At 38.5% G+C, this 15,798-nt stretch overlaps 1 protein-coding gene and 1 long non-coding RNA gene across 2 annotated transcripts; one reads left to right on the top strand and one right to left on the bottom strand.

Moving 5' to 3' along the window:
* Nucleotides 1–519: 519 nt before the first annotated feature.
* On the top strand, nucleotides 520–2,813 carry LOC105387386. The gene is made up of 3 exons (XR_960756.3): nucleotides 520–948; nucleotides 1,123–1,378; nucleotides 1,574–2,813. It is a non-coding gene; the product is annotated as an uncharacterized LOC105387386 (long non-coding RNA).
* Nucleotides 2,814–8,486, bottom strand: LOC119692524. The gene is made up of 3 exons (XM_048623051.1): nucleotides 8,105–8,486; nucleotides 7,133–7,720; nucleotides 2,814–3,407 (listed from the first exon to the last, which is right to left on the bottom strand). The coding sequence occupies exons 1-3, from the start codon at nucleotides 8,230–8,232 to the stop codon at nucleotides 2,837–2,839; spliced, it is 1,287 nt and encodes a 428-aa protein (XP_048479008.1). The 5' UTR covers nucleotides 8,233–8,486; the 3' UTR covers nucleotides 2,814–2,836.
* Nucleotides 8,487–15,798: the final 7,312 nt, after the last annotated feature.

Consider the following 15,798-nt stretch of genomic DNA (forward strand, 5'->3'; position numbering starts at 1 on the left):
TGTGAGATGTCCCCACATATTTATTATTTATTATTATTATTTATTTATTCTTGCCTGCCTGCAGTCTGCCTGAGTACTCTGTACACTCCATCCCACATGCTCTCTCTGCCCTGTGCAGTGCAGAAGGTTTTCCAACTCTCTGTTTGGGCTTCAGAGGCTTTCTTGAGATATTCCTCTTTGGCCTCAATGTATTCCCTCAGCACGTGTTCTTTTCTGATTGGGGCAGCATTTTTAATTCTACGCTTTTTGCGCAGTACGTCCTTGTGCAAGGTATTCAGCTCTGGTGTCCACCATGGAGGCGTGGTGTTTGTCTTCCTGTTGCCTGTTTTCGGAATCGCGTGCTCGCACGCTTCCTCGATGGACTCTATGTAGGCTTGTATATACGACTCCAGTTCCTCGTGGCTTTTTGCCGACCTTATTGTGTTGACGTTGATGTTCCTCCTTACGAGAGATTGATGTAGCAGTGAGTCGAAATCCTCCCAATTTGCCTTATTACAATAGGCAAGGCGAAAGATTTGGAAATCCTCTTCCGTTATGCAGATAACCATCTATTGTTTACAACAAAACCTTTATTTCGGTAATAAACTTAAGATTTTGGAAATTTAAAGCCATTTTTATAATCATTTTTAAATTCTGCGCGAAAACAGCTCGCCGTGTCATGGCGTCGTGTGTGACGTCACACTTACGTACGTCAAATTTGTTTACTTGCAGCTAGACAGCAAAGTAAACAAACACTGCGTATTTTTTGTGTTAAAAATGAATTCTAAAGTTTATAAGTGGTGTGCAGTGCCTCAGTGCAAAAATACATCTATAACGACACCCAACAAGGTGTTTGTACATGTCCCATACAAGAAAATAATAAGAGATAAATGGTTAAAGCTTGCACGCCGAAACCCGAACGATGTAAAGACAAATTCGCCACTTTATTTCTGTGAAGATCACTTTGATGTGAGTATGTTATCATGTATTGATAGATTTTTAACTTATTATAATGTTTGTTTGACGTGAAATAGTTGAAAGTAGAGGCTATGGAATAACTAGTAATTTTTTGAGGTTATGTTTGTGTTAGTCTTGGTTATCATTCTTATTATCAATTTTAATTGTTGACTTTGCATTTTTCAGTTGCCAAATGACATGGAAAATTTTATGGAATACCATGTGATGGGGTCGGTATCACAAGTACGTATGAAACCAGGATGTATGCCCACAAAATTTACTTGCCAACCAGGCAGGAAAACACACACAAACACAACAGAGCGACCCTATATAGCTAAAAAACGAAGGATGATGATTCTTGAGGAGTGTGAAAAGCAATTTGAAGAAAGTACTATAGTTGAAGAGCCATCAAGTTCAAAAGAAATTGCATCTTGTAGTTCAGGTATAGTTTACTAACTTATTTATTAGAATGTTTATTCAGTATTATTTCATACATTGTTGGTGTACTTAGGCCCATATTACAGATTATCTTATATTGCGGTGTTTAGTATAGACTGTATGGATTTGTTACTGCACTTAGGACTAATCGCAAAACAAACAAAATTATTACTTCAATAACAAAACATTTGTTTTACAGTTCAGCAGATTGTTGAAGAAGTTCCCCAATTACTACCAAGAATGTTGGATAAAGCAATTCAAGTACACATATGTAAAACATTTAGAAGTAAAGCTAACCAAACAAAAGTTAATTTGGTAAACCAGATGACATCACCCTTGAAGCCGTATCTACATTCTGTTTCTACATCACCATTTAAAATCAAGCATGATGTTAATAACCCATCAAGACCAAGTATAAATGTTTTGAGTAAAATAGTCAAACAAATAGAACAATCAGACAGTGATACTTCTTACACTCCCTCTGATGAGCCGTCATCATCCATAAAATCTCTTCATATGGAGTTTACATCTGACTGTAGCGAGATGCTAGAGGATGACAAAAGGACAGAAGATTTAAACACTTTGGAGTGCACTTTGAAGAAGATTAAAAAGAACCCCCGTTCTTATATTGGCATTCCTTTAAATTGTTATTATTTAGTTAACTTAATTTCAGAACAGACAGGCATACCGTTTAACCATATTTTACTCTGTCTAAAAAAAATTAGGTTGAACAATTCATTCCGTGAACTTGCTGATGACTTCGGCATTGATAGATCTTATCCAAGCAAAATTTTCTTTAAAAATGTACCTCTTATAGCAAGTGTAATGCGTCCTTTTATTGTGTCACTAGATAAGGAGTTGATAAAAAAAACGTTACCTATGGCTTTTAGGCATAAATATCATACAGTGAGTTGTATAATAGATTGTTTAGAAATCGAAGTACAAAAGCCTTCGAAGGCCTTAAATCAAGCTCTTTCCTGGTCTGATTACAAGAAAGCCAACACAATTAAGTACCTCATATCTTGTACCCCTAATGGTTTAATCAATTATATTTCATATGGTTATGGAGGCCGAATAACAGACACATGCATTGTGGAAACTTCAGATTTCTCAAAATGTTTGCAACCTAATATGTGTGTTATGGCAGATAGAGGATTTAAACATGTGGAAGTGTATTTACGTAAAATGGGTGTGCTATTAGTACGGCCTCCAAGTGTTGTATCTGGAGCCAAGTTAACAAAAGCTGAAGCCAAAGAAACTAAACAAATAGCTAGCTTACGTATTCATGTTGAACGGGTAATACGTCGATTACGTGAATTCAACATGTTAAAACCACATGCATGTCTTAACTTAAGTTTGGTTAAAGTTCTGGATGATGTAATAACTATAGCCTGTGGTTTAATTAATATACAAGATTCTCTTATTAAATAAAACAATAATTAAATTTCTGCATTTTTATTTCCTATTCTACACTTTTATATAACAATGGATATACATGGCATTTCCAAAATTTTATAATACTTTCAAGGAAACTTGACAAATATTCATTATCTAAGTTTATGCATATAATTTCTACATTTTTATTAATTGAAAAATTAGGATCTGCGACACAAAAGTAACATTTTTTTAGGCCACTTAGGTACATTTGCATTTGTATTTGGGCAAAGCATTTCTTGCTGGGTTTTCCATTTTTTATATAATTTACATAAGTTTTATTGCTTATAGGGCATTTTATCTCCACAATGCTATCTTGACATAACCCGTCAGGAGAACCTGCTAGCATTGGGTATTTTTGAGAAATGAAGAGACCACAATTCTTGATATTTTTCCCCAGTTTCTTGCTAACAATTTCTCTTACCTCATTTTCTAAATATCTACCCCGTTTCATGGCTGGTGTATCTGGTATCTTACCCCCCATGATAATAGAAATCAGAGTCCCATCATTGGTCTGGCACCGACTCACTTCATAAGCTTTAGAAGCTGTTACTCTGCCATACCTGAGTTCGTACCACAGGTTATTTTTGAACTGGTCCCTGGTTTCCCTCCGTCGCTGGATATCCTATTCGTAAAAAATGATATTCGCAAAACATCACATTAGCGAAACATGATATTCGCAAATTATGATATTAGTAAATTATTATATTCGCAAAACATGATATTCGCTAAACATCATACTAGCATAATATAATATTCCCAAAACATGACATTTGCAATTAACCATATTCCATATAATATCATATTCGCAATTTACCACATTTTTTATCTAAAAGTACCATCGGACTAAAAAATATGTAGGTAGGTACTTTTACGTTTGAGTAGTCTCATAGAGGTAGAATTTCGCGCTGAAAAAGGAACACGGGTGGTGACAACGGACAATAAAGTCATCCATGTTTTTTTATTCTTTTGAGGTACGGAACCCTAAAACCTGTTTGATGTCAGAAAGGCCTTTTTATATGATATCTTGGTAAATAGATACTATGTTGAAACTATTTTTGATTGAACATATTTCAAATATGATACTGGCTGACCATGTATTTTTATTCTTTATGGTTATGATTAATAATGACAAAACGTCAGGTTTCATTTATTTCATGTGAAATACGTAAATTTTGATTTATTTCATGTTCATAATTGCGTTGCGAGCTTAGTCAAAATTATTGTTACAAATTAGTGTTCAGTGGATTAGTGGATGAAAATGGACGAAATGAAATTTATAAAAAGCCAAAAAAATAAACCGGTGCTACTCCATGAGGGATACAGGTACAATTTGTATTTAAAAAATAAGTCTGGCACGACGAACTGGAGATGTTTTAAACAACAAGAATGCCGCACCTCGATAACTCTCGACCGTAACAATAAAGTTATCAGACCCGCTAAGCATGTTTGTGATTCTTTGAATTTCACCCGTAATCTAATAGATTTAGTTGTTGATGACTGCAAAAAAGAGGTGTGTGCAAATTTTACCTCCGCTCAAAAGATTTTTGAGAAGAACATTTCTAAACATGATTTTAAGGGTCAAGAACATGAAATGCCAGCATTTGCGTCAAAGAAAGATACTCTTTACAGAGCACGAAAAATGTTTTTAAGTATGAATAGCTTAAAGGTAAAGGACTCATTCCACATAAGACTCCCTCATAGCTTAGTAGAAGATTTTTACTTGTACGATGAATATGATTTATCTGGCAGGATAATTATTTTCTCAACACTGACACGGACTGAGTTAGTTGAGTATTTCACAACCAAAAAAACTCTCTACGGTGACGGTACATTTAAAAATAGTACCTAAGCCATACTATCAGCTGTATAGCTTGCACGTAGACGTGGCACGCAGTGATGAAACAGTAAATTTTATACCCATAATTTTTGCTCTGTTGCCGAATAAACAGCAAAGAACGTATGAAAGGTTTTTTTCGATACTTCAAGAACAATATGGATTAAACTTAGAAATGTACAAATGCGATTACGAATTAAGCGTTATTAACGCTGTGAACCGTGTGTTTCCAAATTTAACCGTAAAAGGTTGTTATTACCACTTTTGCAACGCTGTTTTCAAAAAGACCAAGGAATTAAATCTCTCTGCCGAAGATCGTAAAGTGGTACAGTATTGTTCACTACTACCACTGCTGCCACCAAAAATGATACCAGAGGCATTTTTCACTATTATTGAAATGTCATCACGATCGGAAGATATAAACAAATTTCTTGACTATTTCAACACTCAGTGGATGCAGAAGATAAGCAGTAATATATTAAGCTGTTATAACCAGAAAAATAGAACGACAAATGGCGTCGAGGGCTGGCATCGCCGAATAAATACAAAAATTGCAAAACAACCAACCATGTTTCAATTTATTTCATTATTAAGAAAAGAAGCAAAAATTCAAAAAGTAAAATTAGTACGAAACAATTTACATTACCCTGATACGAAAAGAAATAAAAAAGTCATAAACAAAAATAAACAAATTATAAGTATCGTTAATGATTGCGTACTTAAGACAATAAGTCTCCAGGTATGCCTAAAACGGTTAAGTGCATTACAGTATTTGTTCAATCACACACAAATACTAAACAGTATTGCATGGTGGAGAGAACACCAACTGTAAGCTACTGATGAGTACCTATCTCAGCACATCATAATCTGAATCTATAAATTATGCATCGATCTTTAGGTTAGTAATACTATTAGTAGGTATACTAAATGGAAAATCATAACTGCATTATAGCTTGGACATAACTCAATTTGTTATTCCTGACTTACCAAAAAGTTGAGGTAGATACCCTATCTAGGTACGTATTTATACACATGGATACACACAGTAGTTACCTTTTCGAAAGCAATACTTATAATGATTATACTTACCTTAAATATTCCAATAAAGATATTAATCCATTTGGTTCGATTCCTAACGAAAATGGTGAACAATAAAATTCTTTGCGGCGGCAATTGATTCTTTCGTTAAACGAACCATCCGCATAGGTATTGGGTAAGCGTAAGCAAAAAGAGCAAGATTACCTTATAACTTGGATATTTATTTGAAAACTATAGTCACACATATTATACACCGTTAGGCCGGGACTCCACCAAAGCGGAGACGAGACGAGCGGAGAGGAGATGTTTTTAAACAACCAATAGAATTGAGTTATTGACACGTCTCCTCTCCGCTCAGCTTCAGTGGAGTTCGCTGTGCGGAGATGAGTAATATTTGTATGTCGTGGAGGAAGCGGAGATGTGAGCTGTCGGACGACGCGCAGTGGAGACGAGAGATGTGAGCGGCGTGCAGTGAGCTATGTCACCCTCCCCCCTCTCGCCCGCTAGCAACCCGTCAGAATGCGTACTGAGCACTCAACGCCTCGCACCCGAGCTGAAAAACATCTCTTCTCGCACAGCACACAGCACACCGCACACATCTCTGCTTTGGTGGAGTCCCGGCCATAGGCAGGCAAACAGAAAGAGAGAGACGTTAGGTGCATATAGAGCAAGTATAGAAATAAAAATTACTTTTCTTAAATATTACACAATGACACAATAAGGTTATACTAGTTTATACATCATTATTCCAATCATATACCATCGTCGAACAGTGCTTTCGACGAATCTCTCTATCGGCGAATGATTTCTTCGGCAAAGCAACCATCGTCGAACAGTGCTTTCGACGAATCTTTCAATCGGCGAACGATTTCTTCGGCAAAGCAACCATCGTCGAACAGTGCTTTCGACGAACCGTGCTATCGGAGAAGGATTTTTTCGATGAACAAACCGTCGACGAACAGTGTTTTCGACGAACCGTGCTATCGGAGAAGAGTAATTCGGAAAACGATTCGGAGCTCCATATGACTCGCTTCGAGGGACAGACAATTTTTATATGAAAAACAATTGCGTTACCAAAAACAACAACAGAGTTACCGTAATTTGTAAATAAATAAAGTATTTTTCTTAAATTTATAATATTTTATGTGACCGGTGTCTTATTTGATTGCTGCAGACGGTAGCTTTATTCCTAAACTTCATTACCTATTTAATATTTTAAAAATCTTTCTTTGTAGGGGACCGATAATTGTACCCAAAATAAAATAATGGCCCGATTTACGTATATCGTATTTTGCTAGTATGATGTTTTGCGAATATCATGTTTTGCTAGTGTGATGTTTTGCGAATATCATGATTTACTAATATCATAATTTGCGAATATCATGTTTTGCTAATGTGATGTTTTGCGAATATCATATTTTGCGAATAGGATATCCAGCGACGGAGGGCCTGGTTTCAGCTTCAATTTTATTGATAAGGTCAACTGTCAAATTGATTTTACTTAAAAATAAGTCGCAACATTCTGTTTTATATTTAAAGACCAGTTGGTGCATTGAGACACTAAATAATTCTTCACCATTATAATCATGTTGGTACTTTAGTAGCTCGCAGTTACCAAGATTTCTCTTTTTTCCTTCCTCTAAAAATTTTTCAAGGACTGTGTTGTTAGAAGGCAACACAGGGCTACCTTTAGATAAATCTTTGGCAGATATAAATTTCAAGGTAGTGCCAACTCTTGACAGCTTTGATTTCTGCCAGTAGCATTGGACTTCTGTGCATGAAGGTTCTTCACTTCGTCTGTGGACCCACATAAGAAGTGCTATGGCATGTTTGCACCCACCCTGGGCAGCAACGCAATCATGACATTGAATTGATGTTACTTTTTCTTCATCTTCATCAACTATCAATGTAACAGCATATAGTTTTGCATGGACTTTATGCTCGGGGCAAATCTTGCATTTGACTGTGCAAATGTTTCCTTCCCGTCTTAGTTGAACATAACTAATTGCATCATCTCCGTATGAAGGTCTTGAAGACCTGAAATAATAGAAATTAATTAAAACAAATACATACATACAATACATACATACTGTCAAATCAAACATGTTTATTTTTGAATGTAGACTTATTTAGAAGTCAAAAATTTTGTGTGTCAATAAATCTAAAACTTCCATCACTTCTCATATTTAGGTGTTTCGAAGTTATACAAATTTTCTCGTTTTGTTAGTAAATAACTGGTTTAGCAAACATACCTATACTGACTGTAAGGGAGTTAACCTCAAAAACAAAGACAAGTTTATTGTAAAAATAACCTATAAAAGTAAAACGTAATAAACTTCTACGAGTTTAAAACGAGTCTGATTGCTACTTAGTCATATTTATATCTAGTGTTAAAGATAAATACTAATAAAATAAACTTACAAAGAGGTTTTCACGTTTCTAAATTCGGAAGAGCAAAATTCTTTATTTGTTGCAAGGAACTCGCCCAACATTAATAAATCGATCCTGGGTAAATTTGCACTGTTTGCCTTAACAAAACCTGGTTCCATTGTTAAAGATAGTTTCGTGTTATAAAGTCGATAAATCACCAAAACAAATATATATCAATCGTAACGCGCAATCAGTATGTAAGGTAATCAAAACACAGTGAAGCGTACATAAGTATGACGTCATGCGCTGTGATTGGCGTTTCAGTCAAAATGGCCGATTGCAGTATTTTACTCTTTTATTTTATTGAAAATCTTATTAATCTCAATTTTTTAAATAAAACTAAATCAGTTTTTTAAATCCTTTGAATGTGTATTTTCCTCTAAAGTCATTAAATCTTTGATAATGTAATACTGTCGACACGCCTATTGTACCTCCTGGTGGTAGTTCGAGGAATTGGTTTTAATTTTCCTCCCACCGCCAGGGTGAATGTTATTGCGTTGTGGTCGGCTGTGGTCAGATCTCGGTCCACATACCAGTTGTTGATCTTCCCAAGCAAGGGTGTCGAACATGCTGTCACATCGACAAAGCTGCTGTGCAGCTTCCCTCCGCGGTATACTTCGAAGGTCGGTGTGTTGCCGCTGTTTAGAACTTGGTAGTCCATTTCTGACAGGAAGGAAACATAGTCCTGGCCTCTTGGGTTTTCGGACGGGCTGCCCCACCAGTGGCTCCAAGCGTTTATATCCCCGCCGATAAGTATGTTGGCCGTGAAAGAGCTTAGTTTTTCGCATACTGCTTTAGTACGCTCAATGTAGGGTGAGATACTGTCGTCACCTTCGTAGTATACGGACACGATTCCAAGTTTTAGTGGGCCTGCTTCCACCAAGACTGCTGCTTCCGTTTCTGTGACAAGCTGGGGGTCATGCGTTACTCTCAGCCTGTCACCGAAAATTATTACAGCAGCCTTGACGGGCTTCTGGCGGTTGAGGGTGCACTGATAGATAGATAGATAAGTTTATTTATTCATAAGAAAACACAAAAAAATTTAATGACAATACACCGCCAAACTGCAAAGCAGTTTATTGGCAGTTATACGCTCTCACTCATAATATAACTTAACTAATAAACTACTTAATAAACTAGGTTCTATTCTATCCTATTATAAGTACCTACACTTATAATAGGATAGAACAGAACCGGTTTCTGCAATCCACAAATGCAACAACAAACTACGCTGTAGTTCATTGGCATGTAGGTATGTATGTATTATATTTCCTAATTTATATAAACTTCTATCGGGTTGTTGGATTGTTGATTGCAGCAACCGTTCTTTTACTATATAGCTAGGTTTATAGATATACTAACTACTTCTTATATAATTTGAAAGATAACTAGGCGAACACAGGCACACATGTACATGTTTAGGTATAGCTTTAACATAATTTGATACACTTTCTCAGTTTTTCTTTGCTACAAAAGAATCTAATAGGGATACTATAACTTTTTTCTTAAATACAGGTTTAGTAAAGGTATTGTTTCTTACATCGTCTGGAAGATCATTAAGAATCTTTGGTACCAAGTACTTTCGGGTCCGTGAACCGTAATAATTACATATTTTGGGTACATACAACTTTTTGTTGACAACTTTTCTTGTACTGATGCAATGTGAAATGGGGGTTTTAAACTCACTGCTATTGTATTCCTCTAACAAAATGAACAACTTAACTTTTTCTTGGACAGGTAATATTTTACATGTACCATATAGTTTATCATAGTCAGGGCGGCAATTTCTCTTTGTTTTATTATCAACCAATAATTTTATAAGCCTTTTCTGTATAGCATTTATTTGATCTAAGTAACTTTGGAAGGTGCACCCATAACTACTCAAACCATATGATATTATCGACTCTGCGAGTGCGTAGTAAACGGAGTACATGGTAGCTGTAGCTCTGTTTACTACGCCCCGCAGATGATACAACTTACACAATACAGATCTTAACTTTGAACAGACATTATTTATATGTGATTTCCATGACATATTTTTATCTATTATAAGTCCCAGGTACTTGTACTGATTTACAAATTCAATTTCTGAACAGTTACAATTCGAACCGCTTCGATGTAAACATTCATAAGAATGGCCAATTATTTGTAGTTTATTTATTTTAGGTCTATTATATGGTGAACAGATGTGCATACATTTAGTTTTAGATAGATTAATAATAATGCCATTATCATTTGACCATTTGACAATGTTCTCAAGATCAGTTTGTATACATTTTTGGATAACATCTAAGTCATTGTGGGCGCATAGTAAGCACGTATCGTCTGCATACATGAACATTTTACATTGTTTAACTACATTGCACACGCTATTTACGTGCATGATGTACCCAACCGGCCCGTACACGGAACCGGTCGGGACGCCATACCTTATGTTTGCTTTGGCACCCTTTGTACCACTTACCACGGTCTGCATAGATCTATTTTTCAGGTATACCCTTATCCAACTATTCAAAGGACCTCGTATTCCACATTCACTCATCGCCAGCAAAAGTTGTGAATGGTCCAAAGTATCAAAAGCCTTTTTGAAATCGATGAAAAGAGCTACTACTTGTTTTCGTTCATCTAATGAATTGTTTATGTAATCCGTAAATAGTTTGAGAGCTGTCGCCGTACTGCGTCCTCGGCGGAAACCGTGTTGACTATTTGAGATAATATTATGATTGTCTAGGAACTTACTAATTTGCTGTATAATTAATTTTTCTGTTATCTTATTGATAATGGACAAAATAGCTATGGGTCTATAATTTGTGTAGTCAAAGTGGCTACCTTGTTTATATATGGGCCTAATCATAGCCAGTTTTAGTTCATCTGGATAACACCCTTTGTTTACACTCAGGTTTATGAAGATAGCAAGAATAGGACTTATACGTTTCTTAATGTATTTAATATCCTCTACTCTGATACCATCCGAGCCGGATGACTTCTCATTACTCATGTTATCAATAATTTTTTCTACATCTGAAGCACAAATTTTTCGAAATCTTATTGACACATCACTCTCATTTACATATCCATTTCTTTTTAAAAACTTTTTATCACAGTTATGTTTAATATTATGAATTTCTTCAGTAAATGTTTTAGAAAAATTACTACATATATTTTCTAGGTTATCCTTTTGTCCTAAATATTTCAAAATAACATCATCTAATCGAGGTTTCTCTCTACCTAACCAACTATTTATGTTACACCATATCTTCTTTGCATCATTATTACATTTCCTAAGTTGTTCTTGTCTATTCTTATTTTTAGCTAAATTAATTAATTTGCTAACCTTATTTCTATATTTCGTGTACTCTAATATAATACTCATACAGTTTGCTTTCGATTTCCATTTTCTGAACAATTCATCTCTCATACATAACATTGAGTTCAATTTATCATCTATCCACACTGGTCGAATGCGCCTACTCCTTAATGGGACTTTGATCTTTGAACTTTCATAAATACACCCAAAAATTAAGCAAAGTTTCTCATATAATAATAAAGGACACTTACAGTCTTGAAGTTCATCCCAATTAACAGCATCCAACTTTTCACGCACTAATTTATTTGATATTATTACCTTATCACATTTATCACTATCACTGACATTTATTGTGTCGTCACTTTTAGATATTGTTACACCAATCAAATAATGGTCGGCGATCTTGGTGGTGAGTAGGTGCTAGGCTGCGCACCCACAGGTGGTCGATGCAGGATCTGGTGAGGCGGCCGTCCACGACCTCCTCCCGCGTCACGTCGGTGATGAGACAGTCCAGTCCGTGGCTATACAGCGTGTTCTTGTACCTCACTGTAGCTGTGCTCATGTTGTCATCCAGCAGGTCGATGTTAGTATCTCCCACAAATATGACATCGGTGAACTTTGGGATAGTCTTCAATACGTTTTGTATTTCTTGAGTAAATCTTAATTTATTGGTTTTAGGCGGTCTATATACCGATATTATGTGGATGTCTTTTTGTTGAGATGTATTTATTTTTCCATGTATTACTTCGGATGCTGTTCCATTTATGTTTGAAGCTGAAAAATTTAACTCCTTCTTTGCATAAATTAAAACACCTCCGCCTTTACGTGTTTCTCTTGTATTCCAGTAATTATCATAGCCGTCTAAACTGTATAGTGGTATCTCCTCTTTTTTTATGTTAACTTCTGTAAGGATAATCAGGTCTAATTTTTCTTGGCATTGGTTTATAAGTACCAAAAATGTATTAAAGTTTTTTCTTAAAGATCTTATATTTATATGTATTAAGTTCAAGCTATTATGTGTATTACTAATGAATTGACTCCATAATTTTGGGTCGTTATATCTATTATATGTTGTATCCGTAATAGTATCTAAAGTGTTGGTATTTATACGATTGAATGTTATGTGAATCCTCCTTTATAATGCGGAGTGCGCAAGAAAGAGTGCACTACTCCTGACTTGATTTTTTTAATTTTTCTATGTCTTCTGCAGAGCGGATAACATATACTTTCCTGTTGTCTTCATTCTTGCGCACCAGAATGTCCCCATTATTGGTCCATACAAACTTGAAGTTCGGCTTCAGTTCCGCCCTAGCGGCCCAGAACAGCTGTCTTTGGTGTCTAGAGAGATCTTCGTTTATAAATATAGGCTGCGTATTATCATTGTTAAAAATCTCGCTATTAGTGATGCTTACTGGATTACTGTTGTGCCGGGAACTTGTTTGACTATGCCAGAGGATCCCACATATGGTTCCTGGACAATAGCTACCGCGGTTCCGTTGTCCTCAGCCGCTTTCAGAAGCTCGGCCGTTGCCTGTTTTGATCTTTGCAGGTTGGCTTGGATGAAGTGGAGTCTTGTGTGCCCGTGATTACTTTGGTGGACGTTCCCCTGTTGAACTGTTGCGTTAGCAGTACGCGACCCTGGACCGCGCTATGTTGTCCCACATTTGTCTTTCAGGACATAAGTCGCTGTAGGCTATGTGGGGCTCAATACTGGAGGTGTCGCCCTTCTTTTTTAAGCAGTTTTTGCAGGTGGGTGGTTTCTTGGCCTCCCTGGCTGGACATTCCTGCCAAGAATGAGATTCGCCGCAATAGTTACAGCTCTGATTCTCATCTTTGCACATGGGTTTTGTGTGTCCAAAGCCGAGACATTTGGCGCACTGTACGAGGGGTGATTGGTCCTCCACTGCAGCTCTGCCCAGACCAATATGGACCAGACCCACCTCCACCAACCGCTTATGTAGTACAGGCGACACCTCCAGCACTGGGTGGCACTGGAGGTTGTTGCGTGCCTTTTTACGGTAGCGCACCGTCATTTTCTTTTCGTCCAGTGCTAGGCCCTCAAAGGTGTTTTTGTTTTGGGCCTCCAGGATCTCTAACAGCTCCTTATCGCTGTGGTAGGCCATAACATTTTTTAGTCTTACCAGCGGGTTTATTAGTTTTCCACTAACTACTTCTAAGTCGTTTCCTAGGCGATCAAGCTGGGACTTGACCTCTTTGGCGCTCTCCTCATTCCCCATGCTCAGCACCACTTTACGGTTTTTACCCTTACGCTCTTTGTCGACTTGGATGCCCGTACCTTTGAAGTCCAGCGACGTCCGTATCGTCTCTATGACGTTGTCCCCGGTGTTATTGGGATCCTTGGACGTCACTATGATCGTATGTTTCGCCTTAGGTTTGGGGCGGGCCGCGGCAGATGCGTAGGTGGTGGTGGTGCTTAGAGGTGTGAGCGCCGATTTATTTTTACTTTTGAGGGTGGAGTTAATCCACACCAAGTTAGAATTTAGGGCCTTTGATTGGCTGGCCATCTCTGCCACATCTGCCCTAAGGGGAGTTATAATTTCCTCCAGATGTGTGGCCGTGTCGGAGATGGCCAGCTCGGCTCCAATTCCAAGCTGCCCCGATGTTATTGGGCCGCTCGTGTGTATTTGGTCCTTAACTTCCTCAAGTTCTTTTATAATGTCGTGGGACCTGGCTTTAAGTCCCACTGTCTCCTCCCTAATTACCTCCCGTATGGTTTCCTCTGTTACTGGTCTCGTGCTGCGGAGCCAAGTTGCTATTTCTTGAAGCTCGCCCTTGAGCACGGAGATCTCCCGGTTGATCAATTGGAGATCCTCAGTAATTCCGGTACGGGGGGTCTCTGGGGGTGGGGATTTTGGAGATGGGTGCCCTGTAGGTGGAGTCTGGGCGTCCATCTTCATATAGTGGATCTCATTGGCCAGGTCCCCGAGTTTTAATTTTATCTCCTCCAGAGCCGGTCTGAGGTCAGGATGTAGGTGTTCGTTTGCAGTGGTCGCCATGGTTGTATCCTGCGTAGTTTTTTGGGGTCCTTCGCTGGTTTTGTTCGTTGGAGGTGTCATCTCTTTTGCTTCGATATGGACGGCTTTTATGGTCTTCATAAAGCCGTCCATCTCAAAGTTCAACCAACTTTGGACCCCCGTTACCGCCTTATGGGTACCGGTCCAGGCTTCCTTTGCCTCGCGCAGCAGCACCTCGGAGCGCTGTCTTTCTTCCACGAGTTGTTTGTTGTGGGCGCGTTCCACCCTGACCATTTCCCTGGCTGACCTGCACTTTTCCTCCTCTCTGAGGAGCTTGTGCCTGTTTCTTGAGTCAGCAAGAGATAGCACCATTTCATAGAGGTTTGATAGTTGTTCCACAGCGATCGCCCGGATTTCTCTTTTTAAATTGTTGGCTGACTCTATGGCCCCCTTGCCGGCCATGAGATATTCCCGTGCCCTGGCTGTAGCTAGGTCCTTACAGACACCGGTGTGCTTCCCAATAACGGGAGGAAGAAGGCTCTCCCTTCCACTGGCCACACTCTCGATGTCCGTCCAGTCTTCGTCCGTGAGCGCCTCCTGCTCGTCATGTGCTGCTTCAAGTTCCCTAGATGGTGATGGGGACTTTCTAGGTGACTTCACGGGGGTGGTCGAGACAACGATGCCGTAAAAGTCATTTTTAGCGTGCGTCGGGGAGGCGCTGGTGGACGGTTGTGGGTCCTCGATGTGAGCCTTTTGGGCCGTATCTTGACCGGCTTCAGGGGGACTGTGGTGTGATTTGTCTGTTGTGTGTTTTTTTTTTGTGGTGTGTGGGGGTCACAGAGGGATTCGTCTGCCACAAGGTCGCGCGTCTCGTCCACGGACATCTTCCTTGCGACGGATTGCGCATTCTTTATGGAGACTGCCCTCCGTAACCCTCCCGTGTGTATCCGCTTTGTAATGCCCTTTGCTTGGGCGATACTCCGGCAAAGGTTGCTCGGTCCCTTATTGCCACTAAGTCTTTTAGGTTTAGTGGCAGCCGCCCGGTGTTTGGCGGCTGGGACCGGAGTGTAGGATATCCTTTTGCCAATGCTGGGTCCTGCCTTGATTGTTGGGTTTTGTGGGGTTTTAAGGGGAGTTTGTAATGATGACTCGGTCCTCCCTTCCTCGATGGTCTCCGGGGTCCCCGCTGAGATGTTGTCCTCGAAGAGGTTTACTTTAGTTGGTGTTGTGTTACCTGACATTGTGGCTACTAAAAACCGACGATTTCGTGCGCAAACTTAAAGAAATTCTTAGTAGTATATAGTTAACCTCTAGAACTGTGATGTGGGTTATTAATATTTTATTATTTATTAAAAGTTATTGACAATAATTACAATATCTTTCCCTAAACCGAATTTGGAAAA

This window comes from Plutella xylostella, chromosome 9 (assembly GCF_932276165.1).
Source record: "Plutella xylostella chromosome 9, ilPluXylo3.1, whole genome shotgun sequence".
NCBI classification, from domain to species: domain Eukaryota; kingdom Metazoa; phylum Arthropoda; class Insecta; order Lepidoptera; family Plutellidae; genus Plutella; species Plutella xylostella.

Bases quoted from the DNA above. Each gene is read 5' to 3' on its own strand.
- LOC119692524 (XM_048623051.1), bottom strand. From the start codon at position 8,232: ATGGAACCAGGTTTTGTTAAGGCAAACAGTGCAAATTTACCCAGGATC. The intron at 7,721-8,104 runs GTAAGTTTATTT...CTATTATTTCAG, and splicing joins AGAAACGTGAAAACCTCTTT to GTCTTCAAGACCTTCATACG. The intron at 3,408-7,132 runs GCCCTCCGTCGC...GAGGGAAACCAG, and splicing joins AAAATTGAAGCTGAAACCAG to GGACCAGTTCAAAAATAACC.